Source organism: Temnothorax nylanderi, unplaced genomic scaffold (assembly GCF_030848795.1).
Source record: "Temnothorax nylanderi isolate EJ_2023f unplaced genomic scaffold, tnyl_v1.0 TNYL_tig0089_pilon, whole genome shotgun sequence".
In the NCBI taxonomy this organism is placed as follows: domain Eukaryota; kingdom Metazoa; phylum Arthropoda; class Insecta; order Hymenoptera; family Formicidae; genus Temnothorax; species Temnothorax nylanderi.
In genome coordinates, this window is record NW_027249151.1 from 430,807 (window position 1) to 447,062 (window position 16,256).

Here is a 16,256-nt window from a genome sequence, read left to right on the forward strand (position 1 = left end):
GAGCACGGGAATTACCGCCGATTACAGCAGAAACAATTAGTAACAGCGTCAGTAATAATTTCATTAGCTTAATAAGCAACGATCCATTCTTTGATTTGCGGATAATTAAAGATTTTAATGATCCCCTTTACACAGGTATCTCGAGCATCATCGCATCGATTGCAACGAACTTTGACGTAAAAGCAATTTGTGTCTAAAGCTTAAAAGTACAAAAATTTAAGAAATCCGAAATAATTCAAGAGACCGTCGATTAATAATTTAATGACCTTCGTGGCGAGTAATTTCCTCTCGTTATATTTCAGAGCATACGGGTTAATAACGCGTGTCTTTGTAGAGAAAAGTGTTTATAATATATAGAATGTGGTTTACTTCCTTTGATAACGCGAATATTGTAATATCTCTGTTGCTTTTTATGCTATAGAAAAATTAAGAATTATTTGATTTGAAAAAACGAATATTGGGGTAAAACATTTTTATTCGCGATGACAATTTTCAATATTTTAAAATTATTAAAACGTTTTTGAACTGAAACGGTATATTTTATATATAAATCAATTTTTATAGTTATTCTACTGTGAAAATATTCAAGTGAAGCAATAATGTAAAAAAATCAATAGTTTCCAACATATCTCGTATTTCATAGATATATTCTGATCTGAAATGGATAGAATATCTAGTATTTTTTTTATTTGCGTTCTTACTTTGATATTTTTATACATATACAGTGAGTTTTGATGCTATTATATTTATACAAATGCAACAATACATCTTGAATGTGCAATTGCTCTTTCTTTTTAAACTCAATCATATATTTTCTTTCATATCAATCGATTCATCCCATTATTTTGCGTGTCACTCTGACATGAAATGGAATGGAATATCTCGTGAAGTGTAGTCATCTTGCAACGTCTTTATCTTAACATTTTTATAGAATAATAAATAGAATCGTTTGACGACTCTATGTTTACACAGACACAGAAATGCATGTGGCGGCCTGCTCTTGTCTTTTTAAACGCAATTACACGTCCTCTTTCACATCAATCAATTCATCTCATTATTTTGTACAGTGTCATTCGATACGCGTGCATTTTGCAGCAAATACGCGGAACGAGGTACAACGTTTCATTTCCCTCGATGAGATCGGTGCACTTTGTAAATTGCGCCGTTTAAGAAATACGAGGAAAGCATCGGGAAACGGGTTGTCGTAACGAGGACTCATTACTCTTGCGTCAGTGCGCGCCGTAATGCCTATACATCTTCTTTGGAAGCTTGATTTCCGTTAATTTCGTGTCGAAACGACTACCTTGTCACACGATCGCAATATTTTGATCTTTCGCATCCGCGTAATAGCGCGAGTGGCACAGCCAGTTTTCCCCATTCCTCTTCTTTTCCCCTCTTTGTCACACCTCTTTCCCCTAACAACGTCCGTCAAAGACGCGAGTCCTTTTTCTCTCTCCGATCGGACCTTAATCGGTGTCTTTTCTCCGTGGAATTATCCCGGCTTCACCTAGAGCTCCCTGTACCGGATGTGGCTGCGTTTACTGCCTATAATTGCAGAGGAGACGCCGCGCGCCGTCCCGCCCAATTATTTGGAGACAAACACCCGCCGCCACCGGGAACGAAGGTCCTGAACACTTCGTGCAGGATCCACGTCTCCGTGGATCACAACGAATCCACGTGATACGCGATCTACCTTTCAAAATGCACCGACGAAGTTCAAAAAGCACATTATTAGATGATTTATGTAATATCTTGGAAATAATATTATTTAACTTTTCAAACGCTGCTCTCTGACTTTATATGAATATTATATTGTTGTTTAAGAATTATTAATAATACACACTGAACAAATTATCATTATCTTACTTTATGATATGATTCTATACCTAATGATATAGAAGAATTAGCTAGATTTGATTATTTACTGATGACCGATGTATCTTATCTGGAAATAACAAGTCAAGCTAATGACTTTCGAAATACAGACCGATACGTTGTATCTTTAAAAGAGCTTAAAAGATACTTGACGGAAGTATCCCAAATGTTTCCGCCGTTTAACGCAGAAGTCTGGTGAGTGAACCGTTTCCGACAGGTACCCCGAACAGGTACAACACCGTCGTCCGAGAGGCGCGTCATCGGCGCCCTGTAATCTCGTTTCTCAAGCGGAGACCTTTCTGCGGTATTTCTAGTTTTTAACGTAGACACACCGCGTTGGTGGCGGGTTGGAGACGAGAGGAGAGGTGACCAATTACGAGAACTCCGAGTATCAAGACGTCCAAGCGGCTCTATCGAGTCCCACACCCGAAACTCCGTGCCGCCGACGAGTCATTGACCGCGACGTGGATGTAAAAAAAAAACCCGGACGAATAAAAAACCAAAATTATGGAAAATCCAGTATGAAAGTACAATGTTACTGTTTGATGTACGTGTTCGCGCGTGTATCTGCGATGACGCGTGAAACGTACCTATACGTTTTCTCACGTAAAACTGTGCAAGTAATAACTCGAAAAAGCACGCGAAGCGATTTCTATCCCATTTAACGGAAAATCTCCGCTGAAAATACACGCCCCCCCCCCTCTCTCTTTATCTCTTTCACTCTTCCTCCGTTCTGGAATTAACACGCGGGACGGCACAGGAAGCTCAAACGTCTTCATCGTTTAGCATTCCCTCTTACGTTACGTTAACGAAGTGTATTCAGCCGTTCCGTCACGTGTGGAACGTGTAAATAATACCGTTTTTCGAGAAAATTGTAAGTCCCAGGTGCCGGCGCCGCGGATTACCGTGTAATCTCCACGAGTCACGCGCAAATCGACGCGGAATTATGCAAATTATTGATGCCGTTTACTACTCATTGCCCTCCGCCCGACCGGATCGGCGCGGCGCGGCGCGGTGCGGCGCGCACCCTGGAAAATTAATCTACGCTCGTGCACACATGCTCGGCACGCACACGCCACCCCTCGTGGCGTAGCGTCGCTTCGCATGGCCATCGAGGCGCGGAGGGACGGGGGGATATAGCTCGAATTAAAAACTAATCCGATATTAACTCTCCTTCCATCCTTCCCCCTGGTCCCCTCTCCCCGCGTTGCGCCTTGGTCTCTCCTTGAAGGAGGGTGCTCCTCCGTGCCAAAGACGCTTACGGTAGTTACGGTACCCCGATACCTGAAGATAACACGCGCTACACGCGGGATTATTCATGCATCGCGGTTAATTAGGTCCGTATTGCGTTCGCTAATTTCCCGGGAGCACGCAATATCAGCCGCTTTGTCCGGCTATCTGATTCCGAACGCGTATATACGCGCGACGTGGGAACGTTGTCTTGAGAGACCCGTTAATAACAACGTCGATCTTGGCGCGATATCGAGAGATGGGGGAGGGGGGGGGAGGGGGAAGGAGGATAGGGGGGCGCTAGAATAAAATTTTCAACGAGATTCACTCGGAAGAGAGCAGCGGCGTTAAGATGAGTCCATAGAGAATATAGAAGCGGTGTTAATAACGTCGTTCCGTTTGATCGCCATTTCTGAATACTGCACACCGTATTGTCCGTATGTTACAGCATCTCGCTACACGCACGGGGCACGCGCGTGCGTGCGAGCGCGCGTGTACGCGTATATATACACGTACACGACACGCGAAGGGCGTTTATAAAATCATGAGGCGGCGCGCTGCCATATTTATACGAGCGTAGAAAATTTATTGTGATTGCGCTTCGCGCGAGAGAGCGAACGCGAGCGCGGGATGCTTTTTCCACCGCCACTGCCGCCGCCGCCGCCGCCGCCTCATCGTCGAATGGCGGCTCAATTTCGCGACGGGAACAACGAGTCGCGCTTATGGAAATTGATAGTTCCGATGAAAAATAAATCCGCCAGCGCGACACGCTCCCGGAGATATTTCCGGGATTATTGTGCGCGAGATAGGAACGTTATATCCACGATTTTCGGATAATTTCGAAATAACGCGAATAGCGTCTGTCTTAAATCGCCAGGCGAGCTCAGATGAGTTTACTGGCAGAGACCTGGTCGAAAAAAATGCTCTATAAATGACAGATTTGTAAAAAAATTTATTTCTCCATACAACGCTAGATGTAGGAGCAGAGATAGTCGTTTTAGGGAGGGGGGAGGGACGGCGTTGTTCCAAGAAGAATAAAATTATTGCTTCGACTTCGATCTTCCGGCAGGGAAAGTATTCCGGTTCCGTTTCGGGGAACGGCGCAACACCTAGTTGGGTGGTATTTTGATCCGGGCGCAGGAGGGCGATCAATTTTCATGGCGGTTAAGTGCCTCGTGCGCGTTTCCTAAAACACAGTGTCGAAGCACCGTTCATTTCCTGCCCGTAAAACGGGTCCCTCCCGCAACTATCTTGCGAGGCAGTTTCTCTATTTCCGATCGTTTGCGGTTTCGCCGTTGCGGGAACCACGGCCGAGCCGTGTTAAAATCGAAACCGCTTTCTTTTTTTCGGATGAACGCCGCCAGACAGACGGCGGATCGCGTCTGTTCGTTCCTAGGTCATCGTAGAAACGCTAGGGACGAGGTAACGTTGTTCGCCCTATGAAGGTCGCCTGCTTAAGAGAGTAAAAGTGTACGGTGTACGTCATAAATCGTACAATGCAAAGAAATAGAACGTAATATTAATAGAAAGTTATTTCTTGACGCTTGAAAATAATTTGACGATAAAAGAGAGTGAATGTCGATGAATGAATCAATCAATCTTTATTAACTTCTGCTTACGCCAAGAAATGGACTTTATAAATAACTTAACACACTCATTCCTTCCATACAAAATATTCATTTCTATCTACTCTTCCTTACTCTAGCCCCCTGCTCTTTCCACAATTGTTTCCACACCTTTCCTTTAACCCTATCTAATTCGTCGTTACATATTTTATCTGTTATTTCTTCCTCGTTTCTTCCTAATTCTATAAACCAATCTTTGGTATCTTCACAGTCCTCTATATAATGGTTAATGTTGTCCCTATACAAAAGGGAATATCGTATAATATGAATTAATATCTCATCCTGATGCTCACAAGACAATACGATAAACGTTAACGTGTCTCACGAGGAGGACGGTTGAAGGGGTGTGGGACACGAGCGAAAGTAATAAAAGCACCGAGCGAGCGTGACGTGCCCGAGACGGAAATTGTACTTGTCAAACGCTTTTCCGTCGTTCCACGCTTTTTCGTTTTCAACTACGTGGCGCTGGAATTGCGCGCTCCCTTGTCGCGCGACAAACGACAGGCGACAGACGACAGCTTGAAAAAGGCGACAGCCGCTCCTGATCCGGTAGCGAGGCGCCCATTTAGGATGATTGCCCGATTTTATGTATTTATACCGGCCCGTCGGTCCCGCTTTTCACCGCGCCGACGTTTTCTGTTTCTCTATCGCTAATAGGAATTCGTTTCGTTTCGTTTCCCAGCTCGTACTTGTGCCATGCCATGCCGGCGAGAGCAACGGCGCGAAATTTCGCAGACGAGCGTAATTCCGTAAATGAGATTAATCCCGCGAAACCTTTCGAGAGCGACAATGTAGCTATGATCTTCGATGTAGTTCGATAACTTTAAATCGTTGTACGTTCGGAATACCGCCGCGATCTCTTCTTCTTACGTCACGATAATGATATAATTATAGTCAATCACGCTCGATTTCCAATTCCATGTGAAAAATATCATTTCTCATATGTGGCATTTATGTTGAAACTTGCAAGGGACATGTGTAGGGATGGGTCGTACATCATTCACGTTACAGCTCATATATTCAACGAGGTTCCATCAGGTCTTACATTATTCCTCGACAGGTTGTATTTCGCGATCGTCACTATTTATTTTACGAGACTGAGAAAGTTGCCGGCCATCAAAGCCTTTATCGTCGCGATATATAAGGGGGGTATAATTTTGCGATGCATATTTATATCGCGACGATCATTTCGCGAGACATTATGTTAAAATAGAAGCGAACGGATGAATATTTTATGTCGCGCTTTTTATGAGTTACTGTTAAGGGAATTTCTCGAAGACTCGCCTCCGTTCGTTCTCCAACAAAAAAAAAATCGTCTCGACGAAGGATCTGTGTCGGAAAACCCGACTATTGCGACATTTGGACCGTCATGGTTTCGCATGGTTTCAAGATTCGATGCAAGGTATTCGCGGAGGGTGCACGGTGGGTTGCCGGTCGGCCACTCCCGTGGGTATTAAGACAGGAAAATGGCTGAAGCCGGTCGTGGCACGTGCTGGTGTGTGCCACCCCGTGATGACTGACTCGTGCGTACACGACGGAGACACCGGGTATACACCGAACAAGCACACGCGCGCGCGGTATCGTCAGAACGTTTTAATATTTAATGCGATTAAACTCATTTCGTCCCGCCTCCCGTAATTGGTTTCTGATTAACAGCTAAGTTTTAAGCGCATTAGCCGCGTGTGCAATAGTTACGCCCCGTCGACGTCGTCGACCAATAATCTTGAGTGCCGCCAGGCTTCGGCCGAAAATCGACGCCGATCTTTGATCTTTAATTGAAACGGCGCTGATTATCACCGACGGTGAGACACGTGTCACGATTTTCGGAACGCTTCGGAACGAGCGCCAGCTACGATATTTTCCGGAGCGTCGAGATGTTAATGCGCGAAATCCGAGTGAAAACGGCGCTAACCGAAATCGTAGATTCGATAAAAAATTAATCTGTTATTTCGTTCAAACGATCCTTATCGCTGGTGTCTGATACTCCGGGAGAGCCAGGAGTGCCGTATTGCAGCCGGGAAGATAAGTTGTCCGTAGGGATAATCCACGGACTCAGCGGGTGTCTCCATTCGACATGGTTTCACTCCATCTTCCGTTGACAGACGAAATCCCCCCCCCCCCCAATGTCGAATACCCAGCAGCGACCGTCCGCGATCTGTTCCATCGACCGACTGTCCAATTAAGAGAGCGAAACTTAATTAACCGTTACGAGTCGATGAGTAACAAACTCGAAGAAATGCGCTGATAATCGTACAAATAAAATTCCAGCAGCTCCAACATCACGATTTATTGACTGTACTTAATTTCTTACCTAGGAGATGTGAGCGTCGCGAGAGGATATGATGATTCACATGAGATAGGGATATGACGGTTCTGATTGTGATTGTGCATTATCATTGGAACAAAGATTCGTGTGCATTAATAATTTATTCCGATTTAACTAAAACTATGAAAGCACCTTTAAAATTATACGCTGAATATACTTCTTTGAAACAATCGTGATTATTATGTGACGACCATCACGCCGAGTATCCGCTTTAGTAACTGTCATCGTTCGGTCCCTTCTGTCGCAGCTGAGAGGCATAATTATCCGTGTGAACGAGTTTTTTCAGTTTGTCCACAAAATCACAGTGGATCAACAGCGGCTGTGGAAAAGATATTAACAGATTAATCTAAGTCTCAATGTTAAAACCTCAATGTACAACACTACTTGCCGAAACGTTTAGCTTTGTTTAAATAACAATTCTCTTTTTTAATTTCAAAATTAATCATTCAGCAAATGTGTTACTATGTGTTGTTCCTCCGTCGTTCCAAAGCTTACTTGTTCATCATTCCCGTATACCAGCATCTTCAGTCTCTTGAGTTCGCCGTTGGTGAAATGTTCGTCCCCCGGATTGGGGACACCCAATGAGTTCTGCAATTCGGACCTCTTGCCGTTGGTCCATCCACGACTGTACTGGAAGGTTTGGCAAAGAACGGAGCTTATGACCAACGACAGGACGAGAACGACGAGTGCGCATTTCTTGCTCATCTGCGAAAGGTAAATACGATGCGTGGAGAAAATGTTTCATCCATGAGAATAATATAACAGATAGAAACAAAAAAAAATGAGAGACATAATGGAGGACAATCGGTATATCGTGCGGTGCATTCTTCTTTAAACGTTCGCCGTATTACCTAGCCCGCTAAATAATTGCGCAAGGACGAACGACTCGACACTTATTGGCAGCTTTCAAAAGAACGACTAATGATTTTCAAACGTTAATTAGGGCAGAGCAATCGTCGATAGCTCGCCATGAGCGCGACGCGCTGAATAATTCGACGGGTATTATTAAAACAGTCCTTCACTTTTGCCAAGCGGATTTACATTCTACCGATTTCCGGAGCTGCTCCAAACTCCAAGAGGATTATATATATATAGGCTATCAATTACTATCAAAGACAAGCAACTTGTCACTGGAATAATTACAAGTTTTCTAATATCGGCAGCTTAGCGGAAATCTTTTTGCCGTCGCGAATCTCTGGGAATCTCGTGCAATTGTAATGAAATCGCTCGATTCGTTGTTATAAGAGAGGAAGAAGGAAATCTGCGCGCTCGCGTTTATAACGTAAAACTAGTGCTAAGGGGGGAAAAACAATAGGCTATCTAACTGTCACGGTAGACTTGACGAGGCAACGATCCGTATCGAAGCCGTGCAACTTAAAATTGCGCGATCGCAAGTTTACGCTCGCCACCATTGCCCGTTTCTTTATAGGGATATCATTTTTGAAATGATAAACCACCGGAATGCCGATCGCTGTAATAATAACGATGATGCAAACGATATAAACAACGCAATGCGGCGAAATGACATTTCGCGTATTTTATCGGCAATTATTTTCTTACTTTGTATTTTCCAGGATACTCTTTGTAGATAAAATAAATTACATCCAATAAGCCAATAAGCTATTCGAGAAATATCCTTTCGTTTACAATTAACCGACACATAAAGGTTCAGGTATCGGCCATTACGATAATTGCAAAACTCTCGCAGGCCGCGTGTTTACATCGATCTCTTTAAATCCTCATATTCATTAAAAAAAAAAAAAACCGCTGACGATTAACGACTCGTGTAGTACCGCGGGCAAACCGGCATTTCTCGAAAATTTTTAGCGCGCGCTCGACTTTTGTTCCGCGCGCTAATTTTAAGAGGACCATTAACGCTACGAGCGTCCCTGGTCATTAAGATAAGCGTAAGTGCTACTAAGTGTCCGAGCGGATAAAAGACGTGACCAGCATCTCCGTTAGCATGTAGGGATGAAGCATCCCAGCCGTTTGAGCTGCTGCGTTGTGCCTAGCGAGGCACGCGGTGCATCGCGTTCGCCAATAATATTAACCGATGTTTAATTTGTGGCGAAATAAAAAGAGGAATTGTGCATGAGCAATTTAGAAAAATGGCGCGACAGCGTCATTATCGAAAAAATTATTTCCCGTAATTTCCGAACACGTACATTAACATTTCTTTCACTTATCGGCAAGCAAGAGTCGCAGATAAGGATTAGATGTTACTCCAAAAAGCAAAGTTCATCTTTTTGTGGCGTCATCGTTTCTTCATCGTTATTCAGAGCACGGCGATCGACAAACTGATGTACGTTAGGAATTAATTAAACAGGATTGCTATAATCCTATATCCTATCACGGAGAATAATTATCTCTTAACGCCTGAAATTTTCGCCGAACACGCATTAAAGCGCCGTGTGCGTTTCGTGGAACGGAATTAGAAAATGTCAGGAAAGCAATTTATTTCGCCGTTGCGTCGAAGGTACGATATATCGTGGATTTTCCATTTCACGCTGACGGGCAATTTGTCGTACGTTTCGTAATCCATTAGCTTCGTGTAACCGGGTTGTTCCGTTTCTACGCATTCCCATAAGTCTATATGTCCATTATGTGTAATTTTCTCTATTGATACTTCTATATCTGTATTCGTATTATTCGATCTTCCCACGATACGCGCGGATCTGTAATTTACGACAGCGATTGAATTCCTTCGTTAAACGGCATCTGCGTAACGAAACTGACTTTATTTAGAAAGTAACATGACAATAGGAGCAAACAATACTATTTCCCTTCAAATTTCTCTCGAAGTTTTATCGATAAAAAGATGTGTTTTGTAAAAAAAAGCTTCTTAAACTTAGATGCAGTACAATATATAATAAAAAATAGACGAGAGATGCTACTTAATGGTACTTTACAAAAATGTATTTAAATTTCATAGTTTTATTATATTTCATATTTAATTAATAATGTTATATTTTTAAAAATATCTCTATCTACCATTTGTGAGAATTTAAGAATCTTGTTTTAAAATAAATTAGTATTTATTTGAAGACAAATTTAATAAAGTATACGTATGAAAAACTTTAAATTCTTAAAATGAGTGAATTGTGAAGATGTTAAAGAAACATAATATCTTTAAAAATTTGAACATAGTTAGAACACTTATAAAAAAATATAATATATCTTTCATTTTTATTTATCCAAAGCTCATCGAAATTGGATAATAAAGATCTTGTATAATTTCTTCGTAGGAAAAATTAAATGCGACTTCAACTAAGATCTGATTAACTTAATTGACGATTAATTTAATCGGCAAAATCGTTGAATTGTATACTACTAGACTGCTCATTATGATATTATGTCGTATGCGTATGTGATAGAAAGAGACAGAAGTAAAACCGAGAGCATCATTAAATGTTTCCTATACATGCACATGTATTCGCACTGCTGTAAGCGACTATACAAGAAGTCTGGGGATGTAAATCGGAAATGCCGCGCCATCTATTGAAGTATCCTTAGATTTCCTATGACTTCAAGTTTTATCTTACACTTTTACACGTCTTCAACTTCTCTACCTCTTGTTGCCGTTATATTAAATGTCGATAAAAATGAAGAAGATTTCAATCAGGGTTGTGTCACAAATTTCGAGATTGCATCTACATGAATTGTTTTACGGATTGCTTACGTTATGTTTACGCGAATCTTTCTTATATGTATAGACAATATAAGCAATGTAAATTATTATAAATTAATTGATTAATTAATTAATTTTTTGAACTATATTTTCACAAATAGTCCTAAAAAAATAAAAAAAATAGTTTTAGACTAGAAATTGGATTTTAGTTATAATTTATTAATTAATTAACTGTACACAATGACATAAAAGATATTTATGATACTAATATAGAAATATTATTATTTACGCTGATCCGCTATTATAGTGTACACGTATATATAAACGTCCCATCCTGATTTCAATTAACGCACATAGAATACGGTATCTGTGACGGATAAAGCAGGTATTTCTCGTATAAAATCAACATTTGCTGCAAGTATAAAATCTTTCAAAAGAAAAGAAAAAAAACATAATTGAAGTAAAAATTTCAAAAATTCTTGTCTCAAAATCTAATTTGAAATTAATAATTCTTAATTTAATTATGGTAATGGGAAAAGCGAGATATATATGCGTACCTTGATGAATTTCGTTTGCCGTTGCTGGAACGATACGTTCTCGTAGGAGATCTTGCTGAAAGTGTTCCTCTCGATCTGATCGAGAAGGAGCTTTATATACGCTCCAGCACACTATGTCTCGTACACTGAAATAATATCGATGTCGGGAGTCAAAAGATTAGATTAATTCCTAGACGGCGGCATATACAATAAGACCGGTCGTTATTGGTAATTAATATTAGTAGACATTGTGCGAAAATTGACCTAACTTTAAGTATCCCTATGCTTTCATCAAAAGCATAGGGATACTTAAAACGCGGTTTGCTAAATCGGAACGAGCAACTGTTTCGTGTGATTAGATAATTACGGCCGTGACGATGTGTAGAAAGTTATTTTAGAGATTTACGTCATTCTAAAGTTACGGAGAATACCTCGAAATTTTAGCTTTGTAAAATATATATATTATATCTATGCTGTAATAATAATTTCAAGTATACATATTTGTCTGTTTGTTTGACACGGCTGAACAAGATACAAATGACTTATTGTTAGTTAGCTTTTAAAGGGGAGGGTGTTGCTGCAAAATCATAGGGCAAAACTAATTTAATCTTTATATTCCTTTTTCTTATTACTATAGGGGAAATATCTACATTTAAATTTCTTTTAAAATCCTTTTAGGTCTTTTCTCATATGTGATTAAATGAGTCTCATAAAATGTATAATTTTTTTAAACGTTTATTTACCTAAAAATTTTTCTTACAGAAATCAACACCATTTATGTCGCAATAATGCACGAATATTTTATATTTTTGATTAGATATAACTTGATTGATTGAGTACAACAGTTTTTCAATATATAACAGTTTTCTAATACTGGTGCGTGTACTTGGCGACTCTTAGCTCTTATCGCAAATATTAAATTCGTGGTTTATCGTTATACAGATATTTTATAAATAAAACTACATATATTTACATTATTATATCATATATTGTCGCAAAACTACATTTTTTTTTATAATTGTCACTCGCATGGATACTCAAATCTGGATAACAATAAAATCGCAATTTTTTAAATCGAATAAAAATCAAATATAGGTACATACTTGTATTATCGAGATCTGTACAGTGAGGAGCATAAATGAGTTCCGTTACCCGGTGAGCTACGGTGCAGAGCGGTGCAGATGAGCGCGCTACCTCTAGGTCGGTTACCGACCTACTTACAGCCACGGTCGATAAAAGGTTCAAATACAGAACCGCGAACGCGTAAAAATAGTCAGTCACGCTGTATTGCTCGCGCGTGCATTTGATTAAAAGAACATTTTTAATACAATTTGATACACACAATTAATATTTATTACATACAATATAACAATCATAGGTGATTATGTAATTATAATTGTATTATGCATCTGCAACTATTATTCCACCGACTAAGTATGTGTTTACTGGAATAATATAATTATAGATAATATGATAAATATAATTACAACATAATTACCTATAATTATTCTATTGTATATGAAAAATTGTTCGCGATATTTTATAATTTTTACGATGTCGTATTATTTTCAGTATCTTATTTATAAGTAAATAAAATATTAAAACTAAAAGCCAAGTAATGTTACGGCCGATATTCCGAGCAATATTAGAGTATTAATAAAAAGCTATATATACATTTTGAATTATAATTATCGAGTCAACGTTTCGACCTACTTGGTCTTTCTCAGGGCATTACACTCAAACTTACAAGTAATATAAATAAAAATAATTATAACTGTTAGAGTTCACATTATCAACACTGAAAATTATAGTCATCGCCGATGAACGATTACGACACGCAAAAGAAATAAAGTCAAAACCAACTTCGAATTAAACGCCGTCACAGGCCACATAATTACAATAATTGTTACCGATTACAATAAATTCTGATCTGAGTTGCAGCTGACGGAGATGCTAATTTCGTGCATTTTCTGTATATTTTAAAAGGGGCAGTCCTCTGTATGATCCTGGTATCAGCCATGCTCAACGTCGGAAATTGTCATGTCCAATATTAAATGGAAGTAGAGATCGGTTTTGCGTCAAGAACCTTTTAAAATATACAGAAAATGCACGAAATTAGCATCTCCGTCAACTGCAACTCAGATCAGGATTTATTGCAATAGGTAACAATTATTGTAATTATGTGGCCTGTGACGGCGTTTAATTCGAAGTTGGCTTTGACCTTATTTCTTTTGCGTGTCGTAATCGTTCATCGGCGATGACTATAATTTTCAGTGTTGATAATGTGAACTCTAACAGTTATTATTATTTTTATTTATATTACTTGTAAGTTTGAATGTAATGCCCTAAGGAAGACCAAGTAGGTCGAAACGTTGACTCGATAATTGCAATTCAAAATGTATATATAGCTTTTTATTAATACCCTAATTAATTAATATTGCTCGGAATATCGGCCGTAACATTACTTAGCTTTTGCTTTCGACGAGCGATAACACGTCCTATTTTTTTATATTAAAATTAAAGTAGGTAAATTAAGGATTAATCGGATACGAAATCTATTTTGTAATATTTTATGAATTCCTAGATTCTTCTAATTTGAACATTAAGTTTATAATGCGATTTTTATCCATTTTTGCTTTTTACAAAATGTCTTTCCTAACATTGAAATATCTTCTTATATAAGAAGAAAATATTTTTATATGTAAGTGATGGTATCTCGTGTTTATGGTAATTGGAATTATTTTCTGCGAAAGAGAAGCCATTTTTATGTGCTATAAATTGTGAAGAAGTATATAAAGTCTGCGATATTATCACGTAGCTGTTAACCATTATTTTCACAAATATTATATTATTTTTATTATCTTTTTTATACAAAAAATTAAGGATTAAACGGATAGAAAAATATTCGTAACATGATATATATGTTGTCGAGATGTTTCGAGTTTCGAGATGTTCCTTGTCTTAATATTTAGTGGTTCTGAAAAGAACCGATTGTTTTGCTTGGCCCTGGAGCGAATTTTAATAATCATTTCTTTCGATAATATGATATATCGTGCACTAACATATAGCGTTTTCGATTTTCGATTTGTTGACTCGACCCGACTCGGGTCAGATTAAAAGATCGGAGAAATGATAATGAAGACGGATTATTAAAATTCGCTCCAGGGCCAAGCAAAACAATCGGTTCTTTTCAGAACCACCAAATATTAAGACAAGGAACATCTCGAAACTCGAAACATCTCGACAACATATATATCATGTTACGAATATCTTTCTATCCGTTTAATCCTTAATTTTTTGTATAAAAAAGATAATAAAAATAATATAATATTTGTGAAAATAATGGTTAACAGCTACGTGATAATATCGCAGACTTTATATACTTCTTCACAATTTATAGCACATAAAAATGGCTTCTCTTTCGCAGAAAATAATTCCAATTACCATAAACACGAGATACCATCACTTACATATAAAAATATTTTCTTCTTATATAAGAAGATATTTCAATGTTAGGAAAGACATTTTGTAAAAAGCAAAAATGGATAAAAATCGCATTATAAACTTAATGTTCAAATTAGAAGAATCTAGGAATTCATAAAATATTACAAAATAGATTTCGTATCCGATTAATCCTTAATTTACCTACTTTAATTTTAATATAAAAAATAGGACGTGTTATCGCTCGTCGAAAGCAAAAGCTAAGTAATGTTACGGCCGATATTCCGAGCAATATTAATTAATTAGGGTATTAATAAAAAGCTATATATACATTTTGAATTGCAATTATCGAGTCAACGTTTCGACCTACTTGGTCTTCCTTAGGGCATTACATTCAAACTTACAAGTAATATAAATAAAAATAATAATAACTGTTAGAGTTCACATTATCAACACTGAAAATTATAGTCATCGCCGATGAACGATTACGACACGCAAAAGAAATAAGGTCAAAGCCAACTTCGAATTAAACGCCGTCACAGGCCACATAATTACAATAATTGTTACCTATTGCAATAAATCCTGATCTGAGTTGCAGTTGACGGAGATGCTAATTTCGTGCATTTTCTGTATATTTTAAAAGGTTCTTGACGCAAAACCGATCTCTACTTCCATTTAATATTGGACATGACAATTTCCGACGTTGAGCATGGCTGATACCAGGATCATACAGAGGACTGCCCCTTTTAAAATATACAGAAAATGCACGAAATTAGCATCTCCGTCAGCTGCAACTCAGATCAGAATTTATTGTAATCGGTAACAATTATTGTAATTATGTGGCCTGTGACGGCGTTTAATTCGAAGTTGGTTTTGACTTTATTTCTTTTGCGTGTCGTAATCGTTCATCGGCGATGACTATAATTTTCAGTGTTGATAATGTGAACTCTAACAGTTATAATTATTTTTATTTATATTACTTGTAAGTTTGAGTGTAATGCCCTGAGAAAGACCAAGTAGGTCGAAACGTTGACTCGATAATTATAATTCAAAATGTATATATAGCTTTTTATTAATACTCTAATATTGCTCGGAATATCGGCCGTAACATTACTTGGCTTTTAGTTTTAATATTTTATTTACTTATAAATAAGATACTGAAAATAATACGACATCGTAAAAATTATAAAATATCGCGAACAATTTTTCATATACAATAGAATAATTATAGGTAATTATGTTGTAATTATATTTATCATATTATCTATAATTATATTATTCCAGTAAACACATACTTAGTCGGTGGAATAATAGTTGCAGATGCATAATACAATTATAATTACATAATCACCTATGATTGTTATATTGTATGTAATAAATATTAATTGTGTGTATCAAATTGTATTAAAAATGTTCTTTTAATCAAATGCACGCGCGAGCAATACAGCGTGACTGACTATTTTTACGCGTTCGCGGTTCTGTATTTGAACCTTTTATCGACCGTGGCTGTAAGTAGGTCGGTAACCGACCTAGAGGTAGCGCGCTCATCTGCACCGCTCTGCACCGTAGCTCACCGGGTAACGGAACTCATTTAT

At 38.4% G+C, this 16,256-nt stretch overlaps 1 protein-coding gene across 1 annotated transcript; it reads right to left on the reverse strand.

Annotated features, from left to right (window-relative positions):
• Positions 1-7,138: 7,138 nt before the first annotated feature.
• Positions 7,139-11,330, reverse strand: Crz (corazonin). The gene is made up of 3 exons (XM_071710357.1): positions 11,242-11,330; positions 7,552-7,761; positions 7,139-7,375 (listed from the first exon to the last, which is right to left on the reverse strand). Exons 2-3 carry the CDS (start codon positions 7,759-7,761, stop codon positions 7,268-7,270), a joined length of 318 nt encoding a protein of 105 aa, XP_071566458.1. The 5' UTR covers positions 11,242-11,330; the 3' UTR covers positions 7,139-7,267.
• Positions 11,331-16,256: the final 4,926 nt, after the last annotated feature.